General features: G+C 38.9%; 3 protein-coding genes and 1 long non-coding RNA gene across 5 annotated transcripts; 3 read left to right on the forward strand and 1 right to left on the reverse strand.

Moving 5' to 3' along the window:
- The first annotated feature begins 189 nt into the window (after positions 1-189).
- Positions 190-3,664, forward strand: LOC103935661. 2 transcript variants are annotated; one of them, XM_009345471.3, is made up of 5 exons: positions 190-242; positions 367-2,260; positions 2,650-2,851; positions 2,954-3,150; positions 3,248-3,664. In XM_009345471.3, the coding sequence occupies exons 2-5, from the start codon at positions 460-462 to the stop codon at positions 3,325-3,327; spliced, it is 2,280 nt and encodes a 759-aa protein (XP_009343746.2). In that variant the 5' UTR covers positions 190-242; positions 367-459; the 3' UTR covers positions 3,328-3,664. The 2 variants fall into 2 exon arrangements, with proteins under 2 accessions (XP_009343746.2, XP_009343742.2); XM_009345467.3 differs by having other exon boundaries at positions 195-2,260.
- A 660-nt stretch (positions 3,665-4,324) lies between these two features.
- LOC125480238 (nuclear pore complex protein NUP98A-like) lies at positions 4,325-6,298 on the forward strand. The gene has a single exon (XM_048590834.1). It carries the CDS (start codon positions 4,797-4,799, stop codon positions 6,063-6,065), a length of 1,269 nt encoding a protein of 422 aa, XP_048446791.1. The 5' UTR covers positions 4,325-4,796; the 3' UTR covers positions 6,066-6,298.
- Positions 6,299-9,612: 3,314 nt separating this feature from the next.
- Positions 9,613-11,548, forward strand: LOC103935680. Its single transcript, XR_001952293.2, has 3 exons — positions 9,613-9,772; positions 11,160-11,225; positions 11,306-11,548. It is a non-coding gene; the product is annotated as an uncharacterized LOC103935680 (long non-coding RNA).
- Positions 11,549-12,782: 1,234 nt separating this feature from the next.
- LOC103937312 (L-type lectin-domain containing receptor kinase S.4-like) lies at positions 12,783-14,946 on the reverse strand. The gene has a single exon (XM_009347253.3). It carries the CDS (start codon positions 14,880-14,882, stop codon positions 12,801-12,803), a length of 2,082 nt encoding a protein of 693 aa, XP_009345528.2. The 5' UTR covers positions 14,883-14,946; the 3' UTR covers positions 12,783-12,800.
- Positions 14,947-16,534: the final 1,588 nt, after the last annotated feature.

Consider the following 16,534-nt stretch of genomic DNA (forward strand, 5'->3'; position numbering starts at 1 on the left):
CAGCCAGACAACAGGAAGGTTCGGTTTCTCGTTATCTAAAACCGCCTCAACTAAACCTGAGCGGGCCACTCGGTTAAAAAAAACCAAAAAACTAAATAATGGACAAAATAACCGGTTGAACCCAACCCTAACCGGTCCATCCGGTCGCGTCGCCCACGGTTTTATAATCTCCTTCTAACCACCCTAACTCGGTTCTGTTTCCCTTCCTCTCTGTTATCAGAAAGCATTCAAACGAGAAACATGTAAGCTCTCTTTCTCTCTCCTCCTCCTCCTCTCTCACTCTTAATTTTAATTCAATTAATTAAATTTAGTGGATTATTTGAACAATTTGGATGCTGGGTTTACTGGGTTTCTGTTAATTACTAGGTTTAATTCGAATTAAAGAAGAAAGTTCATGTCTTTGTTGTAATGGGGTTTGGCCTTTTTGCAAAAACTAGTTAATTCTCTGAGGTTTTGGTCATGGCTTCTGGTCTGGTAATGGAGCCCGTGCCGATAACGTCACAAAAACACGACCCGGCATGGAAACACTGTCAAATGTTTAAGATTGGGGAGAGGGTTCAGCTGAAGTGCATATATTGTAACAAATTGTTTAAGGGTGGTGGGATTCATAGGATTAAGGAACACCTTGCCGGTCAGAAAGGTAATGCGTCAACTTGTCTGAGAGTTCCGCCTGATGTTCGGGCTCAAATGCAGCAGAGTTTAGATGGGGTTGTGCTGAAGAAGAGGAATAGGCAGAAGCTTGATGAGGAGATTACTAACATTAATCCCTCACCTCATGGTGAGGCAGAACCGATTGCTGTTCAGAGTGATGTAAGTAATGGGGGTCAGTTGATTGGAGTTCCCGAGGCACTTGAGCACAATTCGGGGTTGTTGGAGAATCAAGAAGGAATGACAAGTGGGATGAGTTTGGGGAGAAGGAAAAGGGGGAGAGGCAAAAGTTCTTATGCAGGAGATAGTGCTCTTGTTGTTAGTAATAGTGCTGCTTTAGGTTCTCCAAAGGTGAACAATTTTGTTCACGAGGCAATTGGAAGGTTTTTGTATGATATTGGGGCGCCTCCACATGCAGTGAACTCTGCGTATTTCCAACCGATGATTGATGCAATTGCTTCGGGTGGTTCAGGGGTTGTGCCTCCTACATACCATGATATTCGTAGTTGGATATTGAAGAATTCGGTTGAAGAAGTGAGGAACAGTATTGATAAACATAGGGAAACGTGGGGAAGAACGGGTTGTTCAGTCTTGGTCGATCAGTGGAACACAGAGTCAGGTAAGGTTTTGCTAAGTTTTTTGGTGTACTGTCCTGAAGGAACAGTTTTTTGGGAATCTGTTGATGCATCAGACATTATAAATTCCCCGGATGCGCTTTACGAATTGCTTAGGAGAGTGGTAGAGGAAGTTGGAGTAAAAGATGTGCTGCAAGTGATTACTTGTAGTGAAGAGCAATATATGGCTGCGGGGAGAAGGTTGACTGATACTTTCCCTACACTATATTGGACTCCATGTGCAGCTCGGAGCTTAGATTTAATACTCGAAGATTTTGGTAATATTGAGTGGATAAATACGGTCATTGAACAAGCAAGATCCATTACAAAGTTTGTGTACAATTATAGTGCAGTGTTGAATATGGTCAGAAGGTCTACTTTTGGCAATGATATAGTAGAACCAGGCGCCACTCGTTCTGCTACAAACTTTACAACATTAAAACGACTGGTTGATCTAAAACACTGCTTACAGGTTATGGCTACTTCCCAGGAGTTGATGGACTCCCTATATTCAAAGGAACCGGGGGGACTGGAGATGTTGGACATTATTAGTAATCAGTCATTTTGGTCCTCATGCATGTTGATTGTTCGTCTGACAGATCCTCTCTTGCGAGTTTTGAGAATGGTTGGTAGTGAGAAGAGGCCTGCAATGGGATACGTGTATGCTGGAATGTATCGGGCAAAAGAAACAATTAAGAAAGAACTCGTTAAGAGGGAGGAGTACATGGTATACTGGAATATCATAGATCAACGATGGGAACAGCTGTGGCATTCTCCTATTCATGCTGCAGGCTTCTACCTTAACCCCAAAATATTTTACAGTATCGAAGGAGATATGCATAGTTATATTGTCTCGGGTACATTTGATTGCATCGAGAGATTGGTTCCTGATACAAATGTCCAAGATAAAATCATCAAAGAGCTAAATTTGTACAAGAGTGCTGCTGGAGATTTTCGGAGGAAGATGGCAATTAGGGCTAGAGACACTCTGCTTCCTGGTGAGGGACTAATCTTTTCGATTGCTTTGTTATTTCTAACTTCTGTGTCATGAATTAGCTAGCAATGCCATAAGTACTAGCACATGCGAATAAGCCATTCGATATGCATTCATGCATGCTAAGTCAGATAAATGTTTATGTTCCAATTCAAGTGGTATTTAGTAATTTATAAGCATTTTTATGTATTAGATCAACTCAAGCCTTTGATTTTGTTGAATCCTGGTAAAGATGGAAGCTCTTTGATCTTTTGGGTGTATTTGGTGTAACTATGATGCCGAAGTTACCTTTCTAGGAACAGAAACTGAACTTTTCATCGTTGTGTTCTGTTTTTTGTATTTGAACCTCTTTCTCACACTTAGCTAATTTTATCCACAATGTACTTCTCTTAGCTGAATGGTGGTCAACATATGGAGGAGGTTGCCCAAATTTGACACGCTTGGCAATCCGAATTCTCAGTCAAACTTGCAGTTCGATTGGCTGCAGGCGAAATGAAATTCCTTTTGGGAAAGCACACAACACAAGGAACTGCCTTGAGCGTCAACGTGTCAGTGACCTCATCTTTGTTCATTATAACTTGCGACTGAAACAAATGTAAGCACAAAGCAATACTGTATGGAATTAGGAATGGCTGTTTAAATATAATGGGGAGAAATTCCTTTCCTTTTGCTAATAACAATTTTTGTTTTCGCACAGGGTTGGTAAGAACATCGGACAAGATGTTATGGATCCCATATCATTTGAAAACATTAGCATGACCGAAGACTGGGTTACCGGGAAGGACATGTGCTTAGATGACAATGGGAGTTCCGACTGGATGGAACTCGATTCAAACTCTGTAAGCACAATGCTTCTAGGGCCGTCAAATGATGAAGCCGATGACTTGGGCTCTGGTAATTTTCTACTCGGATGTGGATACATGCTAAAAACCAAATTGAGCTTTGTTCTTAATCACAATGTACACTGATTAACCTTGGTCGATATATGCAGGATTTGACGATTATGAGATCTTTAGTAGAGCGAAAGACGGTGAAGAGGAAAATGTTGAAGACAACGTAGAAAATCGTTAGAGCCTTATCCACGAGTCAGTTATCGATATCAAGGACCTGTGGCTACGAATCATCGCCTTGTTCTTTGCAACCGAGCAGAGGAAGATGTAGTGAAGTAGATGTCCACAAAGGTAGTTTTCAATTTGGAGAGCAGTGCATTGTAGGTGATAATTAGAAGCAGATAGTTTGTAGCAATTAAAATGTTGTGAGAAAGATGTAATTTTCCATTTTAGTCCTCATCCAGTGACTTGTTAATCACAGATGAAATGTAAAAGTATGAGGAAATAGAGAGATGAAATTGTTTACTCTAATCTTGGGTAAATTTAAAAATTAGAGTAAAATATACTTGGTTTCTGAACTTGGACATTAGTTTAGAATCCGTCCTCGAATTTAAAATTCGTTAATTAGAGTTATTGAATGCAATGACGACTTGGATTATCTCTCCTCTCATCCCCTTGGATTCCCTTACGGCAAAGGGCGGATCGCGGCTTTAAAAGAAAGAGTTCGATGGCTTATTTCAACTTTGAAGCTCATGTGCATGTCACATGTCGATGGGGATTTTTAGTTCGATGACGAATTCTAAAACTTCACACGAGGGGAGAGGCAGTGAGAGGCGTATACACCCGGTGACACATATGGCATAATAAATACTGCAACAATTTAATTTTTTAGATTCATTAATCTAATTGTTTTGCTAATAGGATAAATAAATCCTAATCAGAATGGTTGTCATACATCAACGATATTGTCAAAATTATTTAGCTATGTTCAGCGTGCATTATAGAATTTTTGAAAAATACGACGTCTTTTTCAACATGAAAATATTGAATATTGTAGCTGTCTTATGATCTCAACTAAAAATCCATGATCATTAGTCCTTAACTTATTAAAATGTGCAGTTATGGATTTTCTCCAACTTCGTTAAAATTTCTATCAAAATAAGTCACTTGCTAAGTATGTGAGACTAAATCAAAGTGCAAAATGAGAAACTAAATAAAAATATTTACAAAATAGTCCCTCAACTTAACTCAATTGGAGAAATGATTCTTCCAACGTTACTCGTTTTAATGAAAGTTCTGATAGAGTTAACGAAAAAGATCATAACTGCTTCAATTAGATTAAGTTAAAGTTGAAGGACTATAAATTAAAATTTCATTGCAAAGATTTTAATTGAAAAAAAAAAAATATAACTTTACTGCCCTTCATTATTCACATTACAATCTTACTTTACGCTACAATAACCCACTCAGTCAGTATCGGCGGCCTACGACGAGAAAGACACCAGTTTACTTTTCACTTATAACGCTACGCGCCTCCCTGCTTACTTGTACGCGACGCGCCTCCCCACTCGTATAAATGCCTATTGCCTTGTCCCGATTGTGACATCGTTGCAACAACAACGAACGAGCCCCTCTCTTTTTTCTCCATCTTAAAACTCACTCAGAACCTCCACCAACTACGCCGGTTACTTCCTCCTTATCGTGAAAAAGATGTTGGGTTCTTCTTCTAGTCCTTTTGGGCAGTCATCTAGCAGCCCGTTTGGGTCCTTGTCGGAATTTGGGCAGACTTGCAGCGCAAGTAACAATCGTTTTGCTCCCATGCCTTTTGGTTTTGGCTCGCAATTTGGAGGAACTTCTACTGGTGTATTTGGCACGCAAACGGGGAGTTCTGTGTTTGGAAGGACCTCAACTGGTGTATTGGGCATGCAAACTGCAATTGGCGGCCAAACAGGGAGGTCCATATTTGGAGGAACTCCAACTGGTGTATTTGGTTCGCAAACAGGGAGTTCTCAGTTTGGAGGAACTTCAACTGGTGGATTTGGCATGCAAACAGCAATGGGCTGGCAAACTGGGAGTTCTATCTTCAAAGGAACTTCAACCGGTGTATTTGGCCCGCAAACAAGCGGTAGAACGTCAACCGGTGTATTTGGCTCGCAAACAAGGAGTGGAACTTCAACTGGTGTATTTGGCTCGTTAACAAGGAGTGGGACTTCAACTGGAGCTCAATCAACAATATTTAGGAGCACAGCTGCATTTATGGACCAACAATGCGGGAGCAGTATGGTGGCTGTGCCATATGTTGCAACTCGTGAATCTAATGGTGGCGGGAAATTGGTGTCAATATCAGCAATGCCAGCATATAAGGAAAAAAGTCACGAAGAAATCCGCTGGGAGGTTTCTGAAAAAGTGTTGTCGATATCAGCAATGCCAGGATATGAAGAAAAAAGTCACGAGCAAATCCGTTGGGAGTATTATCATCAATTGGGAGATAAGGGCACTTCTTCAGTTTTTAGACAAACCTCATCTCCATCGATCTCTAATCTGTCAAGCTTTGCTCCGGCTTCTACATATGCAACTTCCACATTCAATCTACCTCCATTGATCTCTAATCCGTCAAGCTTTGATCCGGCTTCCACTAGTACAACTTTCAAATTCAATCCCACTGCTCCTTCAGCTGCACCGACAGTGCCAGATGACAGTACAAGCAGCCAAATGGGTTTTAATGAAGCAGCTTCGCCTTCTGTTTCCGTGCCTTTCTCATCTCTGCCAATTCAGAATAACTATGGACAGTTTCCTGCTACTCAAAGCCCTGCAGCTGTACAACCATTACAACTAGTACCCGCTACAAATCCATTTGGAACGCTCCCTCTAGTGCCTCAGATGTCAATCGGTTGCGGTGAAATGATTCAATATGGAATTTCGAGCAAGCCTGTTGTAGACAACCCGCTGCTGCGCCCGTTAGAGTATCACATTTGTTGAGCTCTCGACACCTGACAAAAAGGCGGGTGGTCAGGTTACCTTCAAGAAATTATAATCCAAAGAATGATGGTCCAAGGATCCCTTTCTTTATTAATTAGAAGAAGCAGCAGATAGTTTGTAGCAATTTAAATCTTGTTAGAAAGATTGATATGTTCCCGTCCGGTGACCTGGTTTTCACAGATGATGAAATGTAAAAGTATTCAGAAATAAAAAGATGAATTTGTTTACTTTTATCTTGGGTAAATATTTAATTGGTATTAGACTGGTTTTATATGTTCTAATATTTCATGAAATTAAGTGTGCAAGCTTCTTCTCATATTTTTTGTGTTTTATTTTATTTAGAGAGTTTTAACGAAAAACCCACGATACTGTTCACTCTAACGAAAAACCACAATTTTATACTAAAAAGTCAATCCTAGTACTATTCACTTTACTCTTTATTTTGTCCTTATCATTAAAACTCAAAGTTTTCAAGCCATTTTCATTTTCCTTTTTATTTATGGGAATTGTTATTAGCACTCCTAAAATCTCATTTGACACTCCAAACTTTCTATAATTAGAAAGAAAAATACACTTGTAAGGAGTGTAGAATAAGATTTTTGGAGTGCTAATAACAGTTCTCTTATTTATTTATATACTTTTATATATCACTGAAATTGTGGGAAGTGACAATCTAACACAATCTCGAATGAGAATCGAATACATAACCACGTCATCGATACCTCTGCATGAACTCATGAGACTGGGCGTAACAATGATATACGCTCTAGTACTATAATTACGTGAAGACTGGCGTTATGCGCGGTACATATGAGTCAAAGTTACCTATTGCAACTTGTATGATAGGATTGGCACCTACAATGGATCCAAAGTGAGCATACAGTGCGATGTGCACATCCACGTGAAAGACTGGCCCTGGCTTGGGCAAGTACCAACACCGGTGTAGCAAATGATGAGCAAATAACATAATTATAATCATGCCACAACCATTCAACAATTCTAGTCAATATCATACTATTCATGACCATAAATATAATTAAGGCATCCTCTTATAGTAATCTTACATGTGCATCCCGTAGGATTATTTCATTATTTCCCAACAATAAGGCATTTCTTATAAACCTAAGTTTAATCATGGCAATCATGTAGAGAATTTACTATTAATTGTATATATGAAAACTAAGCAATATATATATATCAAAGAAAAGACCCACTCATAGATCATGTTGTTGAGTCGAACCCGCCTTGTAGCATCGAGAGTCTTTGAGAAGCGTTTCACCTAGAAACGAAACCATTTAGGTAAATATAACGTATTGATGTAATTACGCATTTTCGTACAAAGTACGGCTAATAAAGGAACTATCTTAAAATGGTCAAATTTCGAAAAACGGATGGTGGATTTGAAATCAGGGCATCGAAATACGTTAAGGAGGGTACCCGGCAAATTTTGTAAAAAGTCAACCAAGATGCCCTGATGGTCAACTACGTTAAAACTGTATAATTTCACTAAATGGATGTAAAAAACGCACTTGGGACATCGAAATTAACCTAGGAGGGTTTTCCGAGAAAATCGGAAAAACGTCAACACCAAGAATATTCTAAAATATTTTAGGCCCATTTTAGAATTGGACTAGGTCAGGTAACGGCCCAAGGCTTTGGGCCAGTTGGCCTAAGGTTTGGACCAAAAGAATATGGGGCGGGCTTTTTGGGCTTAAGGGCCCCCCCCTTTTTTTTTTTTCATTTTTTTCTCTTTTCTTCTCCGGCCGACCGCCGGAGTCTGGGGACAATGGGCCGGGAAATTTTCCAGGCTTCACCTAGCTTAGAAACTCAACTAAAACAAACAGTGTAATATACCAATTTGAAGCTCGAAAGGAGAGGAAAAGAAATATACCAATAGGGGATTGTCCATGGCCGGGATTGGCCGGAAAACGGCACGAAGTCGCCGGGTTTCTCGTAGGAAACTAGGCAACTTTCCCTCGTCTTGGTTCCTGTGTCAAAGCATCACCAAAACATCTCAGAATTACCCTAATCTACTCTAAAACGTTGTCCAAGAAGGTTTAGGTTAGTTTCGAGGCTCACCTTCGCCGGAGTTCTCCATTTCATTTGGTCTCCGGTGCGAGGTCTGGAAGTTGTTCGAGTTTGGGTCCTAGGCTCGGAAATAGAGAGATGAGACTAGATGGGGGTGATGGTGACGTGGCTCGCAGGCGAGGTGCGAGTTGCAGTGGTTCCAGGCGTCGCTGGATTTCACTGAGGAAGAAAAGAAGGAGGTCTCACGGGAGAGGGAGAGATGGAGTAGGAGAGGAAAGGTAAGGCGGCAGTTATCTAGAGGAGGAGTAGGATAAGTGAGATTTTAAAAAGAGGAGAAATCTTTAATTGTAACGGAAATACAGATGGTACACTACGTGTTTTTATGTCAATGATGAAAAATTTTAATTTTTAAATTATTAACCTTTTAACACATATAACCCACCATTTATATAAGGACATGTGATGTGTCGAAAAAGAGAGACGGTGTCCCGAGAGATAGGGTGACACGGGAGGGGTAAAGAAATGAGGTGTGGGCCCCACAGGTCAATATAAATTAATAAAATATTTAAAACAACTCTCAAATAATATTAAAATAATAATTTAATAACAAAATAATCTCAAAATAATAATATAATAATTATGAGAAATATATAAAATAATAAATAGGTATTTTTTGCAAAAATACTTTTCAGATTTGTAGTTTCTTAAAATCTTCATCGCAATTCCGATTTCGATTTGGCTTACGCCTACGCATTCCTATTGTCGAGTACTTCGAGACTACAATAAAATAGTAGCTTGTACAAGTCATGAACTGATGGTCAATGAAAGTCAACAATCTCATCTCTAGAGCATGGTTGTCAATTTGCCTATTTAAAATTAATAAAATTGTAAAAGTAAGGACGGATTGTCACATTAGTAGCTTATAAAAAAAAAAATTGGTAATACATGAAATATCAAATTCAATCATGAAGAGATTGCCCTCGTCAAAAGAATCAAAGAAAAAAAATAAAAAACATACCAGATCTTTCCTTACTATTAGACAATGATTACTTAATAATTCAAACAGATGACTTGGGAATAGGTTGGGGAGCTATTCTGTTAGCAAATGATGCTCCAGACTCACTAGTTAACACCGAAATACCGTGTGAATATGCTAGTGGAAAGTTTAAAGAAAAATCTAGGGGAATGGCTGGTTGAGATAATGGAATTTTAGGGTGACAATCTCAAATAACATGAGCTTTAATTTTGAGGGTATTTATGTCAATTTGATTAGATTTTTGGCTATATTTGAAAGATAATGTAAAAACTGACATTTATGAATTTAGGGGTTAAATTATATATACTAAAATTCAGTTGATGAACACTGTTTATTAACAGTGATTTGACCGAAATGCCCCTCTTTTGATCACCGTGGCCCATTGTTTTTTTTGTAGTCAGCACAATGAAATTACGTGTTTACCCCCGCTGTCCACCTGTCGATCATCGTGAAGGTTAGCTGAATTGGGTCTGCTTCAAAACAAACTCCACTTTTGCTTCCATTTCGTCTTTCCTCTCGGAAACATTACCTTCTCTGTCTCTCTCTCTCTTAAAGCACCAACAACACTGTTTGGCTTGCATAGGTTCGTGAATTTGATGAAAATTAAAATGAATTTAAGGAAAGGAGTCTGAAGAAAGCGAAGGTATGCAGATGCTACATGTTGAGATACTTCTGTAAAGTTTACGATCACACTACTTTTGTTGAATATCTCTTATGGCAATCATGCTTCCTTAATTATGTACTACTGCCTTACTCAAGCTTTTTATTCAGTTTTTGTACACTTCGATTGGTTTTTCTGGTTGGTTCAAAATACTTTTGAGATTGGGAGACAACCCAGAAATTCAAATCAGAAAAAAAAAAAAAAAAAAAAAAAAAAAAAAACTGGTCCCAATTCGAAGAAAATTTTAAGTCCAGAAAAAGCTGCGATCCCTGGTGAGTTTTCCGGCCGATTTGGGGTTGATAATTTTGTGATTTGAATATTCTGTGTTTAGAACTGTATATTTGAATTTCGAAATGAGTTTTCTTTGCAAATTTCCCTTTTTTATCTGATCATTTTTCTCCCCCTCAAACAAAATGCAATTTTAACTGTGCAAGGTTAGGAATATGCACCTCTCTTAATTGAATTACATGTTTGAGTATTTAGATTTTTCTTATTTTTTTAACAATTTATGATGCTATTTGTAAAAATTGGTCAGGTAATTTTTTTTAACAACTATAATATCATTTGATTTCAATTCATAATTACTTCTTTTGTTAAATTTAAGCTTGATTGTGACATCCTACATCGTTCAGGGGAGTAATCATTAAATGTATATTTCCATCCTTACCTAGCACAAGGCTTTTTGGGAGCTCACTGGCTTCAGGTTCTGTTGGAACTTCGAAGTTAAGCGAGTAGCGCGCGAGAGCACTTCTATGATGGGTGACCCACTGGGAAGTTCTCGTGTGAGTTCCCAAAAATAAAACCGTGAGGGAATGGTAAGCCCAAAGCAGACAATATCGTGCTACGGTGAAGTCGGGCCCGAGAAGTGATCTGTCCTGGGCCGGGATGTGACAAATTGGTATCAGAGCCTAACCCTGGCAGTGGTGTGCCGACGAGGACATCGGGCCCCTAAGGGGGGTGGATTGTGACATCCTACATCGTTCAGGGGAGTGATCCTTAAATGTATATTCTCATCCCTACCTAGCATGAGACTTTTTGGGAGCTCACTAGCTTCGGGTTCCGTTGGAACTCCGAAGTAAAGCGAGTAGCGTGCGAGAGCACTCCCATGATGGGTAACCCACTGGGAAGTTCTCGTGTGAGTTTCCAGAAACAAAACCGTGAGAGTGTGCTGAGGGTTCAAAGCGGACAATATCGTGCTACGGTGGAGTCGGGCCCGGGAAGTAGTCCCGCCCGAGTCGGGATATGAAATTGATTCTGTTAGTAAATTTTTATACGTTATGTCCAAATACATATATAGTATTTTATACGTATAATTTATTAAGTTTTATAATGTTGCTGAGCATTTTGAGTTCATTCTTTTTGTGTGTAGAGAGTGAAAAGGGCACTGTTCACAAAGGCAAAACAAGGATAGCTTTTACATATTGGAAGAAGAGAGGTTAGTTTGATCGTCATTTCTTTTTTGATTTGCTTAAATCGAAGTCGACTTGCATCTAATTCAGTCGTTTGCTTGCACAGGTTGAAATCACAAGCTTTATTAATGGTGGTAACCGAAATCAACCCAAGTTCATGTTAAAACGATATCATAATTTTTGATATGATGAGAACTGAGAACTTAGACCATTTTTTTATCTTTTCCATTTTTTGTAATTTAGAAATTGAATTACTTTTCTATACCTTTTTGTGATCATGCACTGAGAATTTGTTAATTGTGTTAATATATATGAGGTAGGATTTATACTTTCTAAGATCCATTTCTCATGTTTAGCGATTGCTTGGTTTTGTATTGTCAAATAGTTTATGAATTTCCATATTAAGCATGTCAATATGTTGTTGCAATAATTTAATTAGATGTGATATATGTTGATGTGTTTATACCTTTGAAACATAATTTTTCACATAATTTCTAATCCCGCAACAACGTGCGGCCAAAACTTTCTAGTTTTGACTATAAATGATAAAAACTTCTATGCTATTGTATTTCATAGTAAGTTTTTTTTTTTAGTACCTTAACTTTAAAATCATCAAAATAATTTTTTTAACGGATCGAAATGGGTTATCCATGAGTTACTTGCGTGTAAACCCATCATTAACGAGTTCTTACCAGGCACCCTGATAACGACTATTAGTTATTGTGTTAACTTGAAACCCGTTATTTTCATGTCATTTTTGTGTTATGTTAACAAGTTGTGTAAGAAATTATCAAGTCCAACTGTAGACAAACCCGCTCCTGCGTGTGTTAGAGCATCACATTTGTTGACCTCTCGACATCTAACACAAGTGGGTGGTCAGGTTACCTGCAAGAAACTATAAGCCTAAGAACGATGATCCAAGGATCCCTTTCTTTATTATTTAGAAGGAGCAGATAGTTTGTAGCAATTTAAATGTTGTTAGAAAGATTGATATGTTCCCATCCAGTGACTTGGATTTCACAGATGATGTTATGTAAAAGTATTTAGAAATAAGGAGATGAATTTGTATTGGTTTTATATGTTCTAATGTTTCATGACATTAAGCGTGCAAGCTCTTCTCATGTTTTTTATTTTCTATTTTTATTTATTTATATATTTTATACCACTGAAAGTTACAATCTAACATAGAACCTCAAACGAGAATCAAATACAGAACCTCGTCGTTGTCGATGTCAAGTAAGATATAATCAATGATGCGAAAACTTGTATAAACACAATGAATTTCAAAGATGAAAAAGGAAGATATAAATGCAGGTCAAAGAAACATCATTTACCGGAATATATTTACAAGTCGCAAGCCAACAAGGTGTGTCACAAAAATCAAATTTACATACATCAACGCAGAAATACTAATATAACTATAAACATACAAAAGAAAGGACAAACAAGCAAAATACAAAAGGGAAAAAGAGGGGATTGTCACTCCTACATAGGAAAAACTTGAGCGTAGCTGGGAATTTTCCGCCCTGCCTCTATCTCTGACTTGATGTGAGAGATAGAGACATGGCGGATAAATCCCCCATTACACACTAGAATCCTCGCTAGCTTGGGTACCTGTCACTACCACATCCACGACTACCAGATACTAAGGGAGGCGAGCCAGAACAGCCGTCGAAATCAACATCCGCATTATCACAGGACCAATCACTTGCCTTCACAAAACCTGATGATGTGGGATAAGAATGCACATAATCCTCGAACTCAACACCCTTCTTCCCATCATAAGCCCCGGGAGACGCCACCGTGTCCGGCAACGCTGCCTCACCCTCCAAGTACCTCACCACCTGCCTCATTGTGGGCCTTGCCTTGGGGGAATTATTTGAGCACATCAGCCCTAGCTTCAGCACCACCACAGCCTCCAGATCATCAAACTCATCCCCCAATCTGGGGTCCACAACTTCAAGAATTGCACCAGCTTTCCACTTCTCCCAAACCCAATCAACCAATATCACCTCCTCCGGCAGGGCTTTTTGTTCAATGGGTCTTCTCCCACACACCAGCTCCAGCAGGAGAGCACCAAGAGCAAACACATCCGAGCTCGGAGTCGGTTTTCCGGTCCGAGTCAACTCCGGAGCGAGGTAACCCAGTGTCCCAACAACCCTAGTTGTTGTAGGGTTTGCTCCATGCTCATACAATTTAGCAAGACCGAAATCTCCAAGCCTTCCATTCATCTCAGAATCCAAAAGCACGTTTCCTGCTTTTATGTCCCTATGAATCACAGTCTGCTCCCAACCTTCGTGCAAATACAATAAGCCAGAAGCTACATTTTGAGCAATCTTGAACCTCTGTTCCCAGCTCAAAATTGCTTTTGGGTTCTCAAATAAATATTTATCCAAGCTCCCATTAGGCATAAAATCATACACAAGCAACAAATCTCCGCGCCGGCGACACCACCCCAACAACTGCACTAAATTCCTGTGCCTGAGACGGCCAATGGTAGCAATTTCCGACACGAATTCCTGCAGACCCTGCCTCGACTCGTGCGAAATTCGTTTAACCGCCACTTGCGTTTCCGAATTCCGCAGTGTCCCTTTGTAAACTTTACCAAATCCACCAAACCCGATCACCTCTTTATCCCTGAACCCTCTGGTGGCCTGCTTCAGCTCATTGTATCTGAATCTATGAGGCCCAATGTCGAGCTCCCACGGCTCGATCACCTCGGCGTTCTTGATCCTGTGAACAATGTAGAAGCCCAATCCGGCGGCCAAGATAAAGAAAACAAGAACAGAAAGAGAAACGCCAACGATCAACGCTGATGAATGCTTCTTTTTCGGGCCGGGAAGTTTAGGCAGAGCTTCTAAATCCAGAGATTTGGCTTCTCCGTTCATCTTAAAGCTCCAACCGGAGACGTAGTGGGAGCTGGCGAGCAACCCGGTCGAAGCAGAGAACCCAACGTACATAAAATCTTTCAAAATTGGAGAAAGATCGACATCGAATGTTAAAATCGGGGATTTGGGTTTGATTGAATCGGGTGAAAGCATGACAGTGACTTGATTTTTCACCGAATCGTAGTCTACCCAGGCCTGGATCGGCAGCCCACTCTTGAGCTTGAGGTCCTCCTTCGTCGAATTTCCACCGCTGAAAAACCCGGCTGGGGTCGATTTGTTGGAAACCAGGCTGTTGATATCGATTCCGACATGGTTGTCGTTGATGTCCCCGAATTCGAAGTCTTGGACTGTGTCGAATTCGACGGCAAAGATGTGGTTGGAGAAGTTGCCGACGACGGTGGCGTTGAGGATGCCGAGGTACTGGCTGGGGAGGGATCCCGGGAGCGATTTCGAAGGCGAGATTATGAAGGCAAGGCCGTGGCCGCCGAGCTTTGGGTACTCCGGAACGATAGTGAAGACGAAGGAGGTGGAGAAGGAAAAGGCTTTGCCGTCGGTGGAGTTTTTGAATCGGACTGGGGCAGAGTAGAAGGCGTGGCCGAGGACTCTGGGAGTGTCGTCTGTGAGCTTGAGCATGCCGTTGGACGTGATTGCCGCGACGCCGTTTAAGCTCAAGTTGCTGCTGTAGGCGACGTCATAGAAGTCGTTGAAGTAGAGCTCTTGGTCGAGCTGGGATTTTGCTGGGTTTGCGAGGAAGAGGAGGAAACCCCAGTAAAGAACGAACATTTGGTATGCCATAGGAAGTCAAGGTCGAGTCCTTGCTGAGTCTTTATTAAGCACGAGAAATTTTTTAACTGCGGTAGGAACATAAATGGTACATCATATATTTTAATAAGAATGGTGAAATATTTTATTTTTTAAGTTATTAATTTTATAACATACATATATCATCATTAATTACATGTAATGTACTTTTGTACTAATTATATTAAAAAATCTCTCATTAAGCACATGACAATGGAGTTCAATATATTAACTGAGCTGGATTAGTACGATACAGTGTCGAGTACTTAATACTACAGTCTAATGGTATTTCCATTGATTTGTAAATGAGAGGTCTTACATTTGATTCTTTTCAGAGATAAATTTAAATTATATTATTGTTAACTAATTGTAAAGGTTAACCTAACCACTTCTCCTTTGGTATATAATATCTTTGTTAAAAATATAAAACTGTTCAAAATCTCTAAGGAAAAAATAATAAAAAACTTCAGAAGACTTAAATGCCTTCAACTTCTGTGAGGCTGTGAGCTCCTGTGATGTTTTCTCTCCGTACCCAGTAAATTAGTAATTGTAAATTTACATATGCACTTGGAAATTTTTATCAGAATTTTTATTGGCATTTCAAATTTCTCATTATATATTTTAAACTTTCTATATTTAGAAAAAAATACAATGTAGAATGAGATTTTTAAAGCATTAATAACACTTTCCATTTTTATATTCTTTATTTTTTATTTTTTATTTTTTATGCTTTTTTTTTTTACTTTTAGAGTTTTAGATCTTGATTATTTCCACATTTTCCAATCCAATGTGTAGAAATAACAGTTTTTCGTTTTGTTCGTGACGTATTTTTAACGGCACCTGGGGGCGGCTCAATTGGGTTTGCGGAATAAAACAGTCGGTGGGCCAACAGTTCTTATTTTTCGGCGGGTCATTGGGTTAGCACGTGTGGAGTGGGATTCTCTTATCTTTTATTCTCATCATCTTTTCTTATCTCCTCTCAAACTTCGTTTTTTATCTTAGTGTTTTTATAAAAAAAATTAATATAAAATGTTAATATGATTTAATCGTAACCATTCAAGTAGATGAGAAAGAAAAAAGAGAGAACTCTCATCATCTTTTCTTATCTCCTCTCAAACTTCGTTTTTTATTTTAGTGTTTTTATAAAAAAATTAATATGAAATGTTAATATGATTTAATCGTAACCATTCAAGTAGAAGAGAAAGAAAAAAGAGAGAGCTTACGTGACGAGAGAATCTACCTCTGGAGTAGAGGACTGGATTGAATTTGTGATGGAGGACCCAATGGTGAGCTATCACCTCACCTCGTCAATCTAGAAAATGGTTTGAATTAAATTAATAGACTTCAGATCAAATTTTTACATCAGAAAATGTGAAAGTAACAAGAGATCAAAATTTTAATTAAATTTGTAAATTAAATGATGTGTTATAAATAATAAATAAGTATGTTAATTAACATTTAAGTACTAATTCAATCATTTTCAATCACATCATTTATCTTACAAAATGATTAGATTTGTATTTTTTAAAACCGTTCAGGTATTGGTGAAGTGATAATTCTCTTTGTACTTTGTAGAGTAAACCCTAGGTAAGACCTTAACAATCATTTTCACACAAAAACACAAAGAAGTGTACCATGAATTAGAG

This window comes from the organism of the source record quoted next, unplaced genomic scaffold (genome assembly GCF_019419815.1).
Source record: "Pyrus x bretschneideri cultivar Hongxiangsu unplaced genomic scaffold, Pyrus_bretschneideri_v1 Contig32, whole genome shotgun sequence".
Lineage (NCBI taxonomy): Eukaryota > Viridiplantae > Streptophyta > Magnoliopsida > Rosales > Rosaceae > Pyrus > Pyrus x bretschneideri.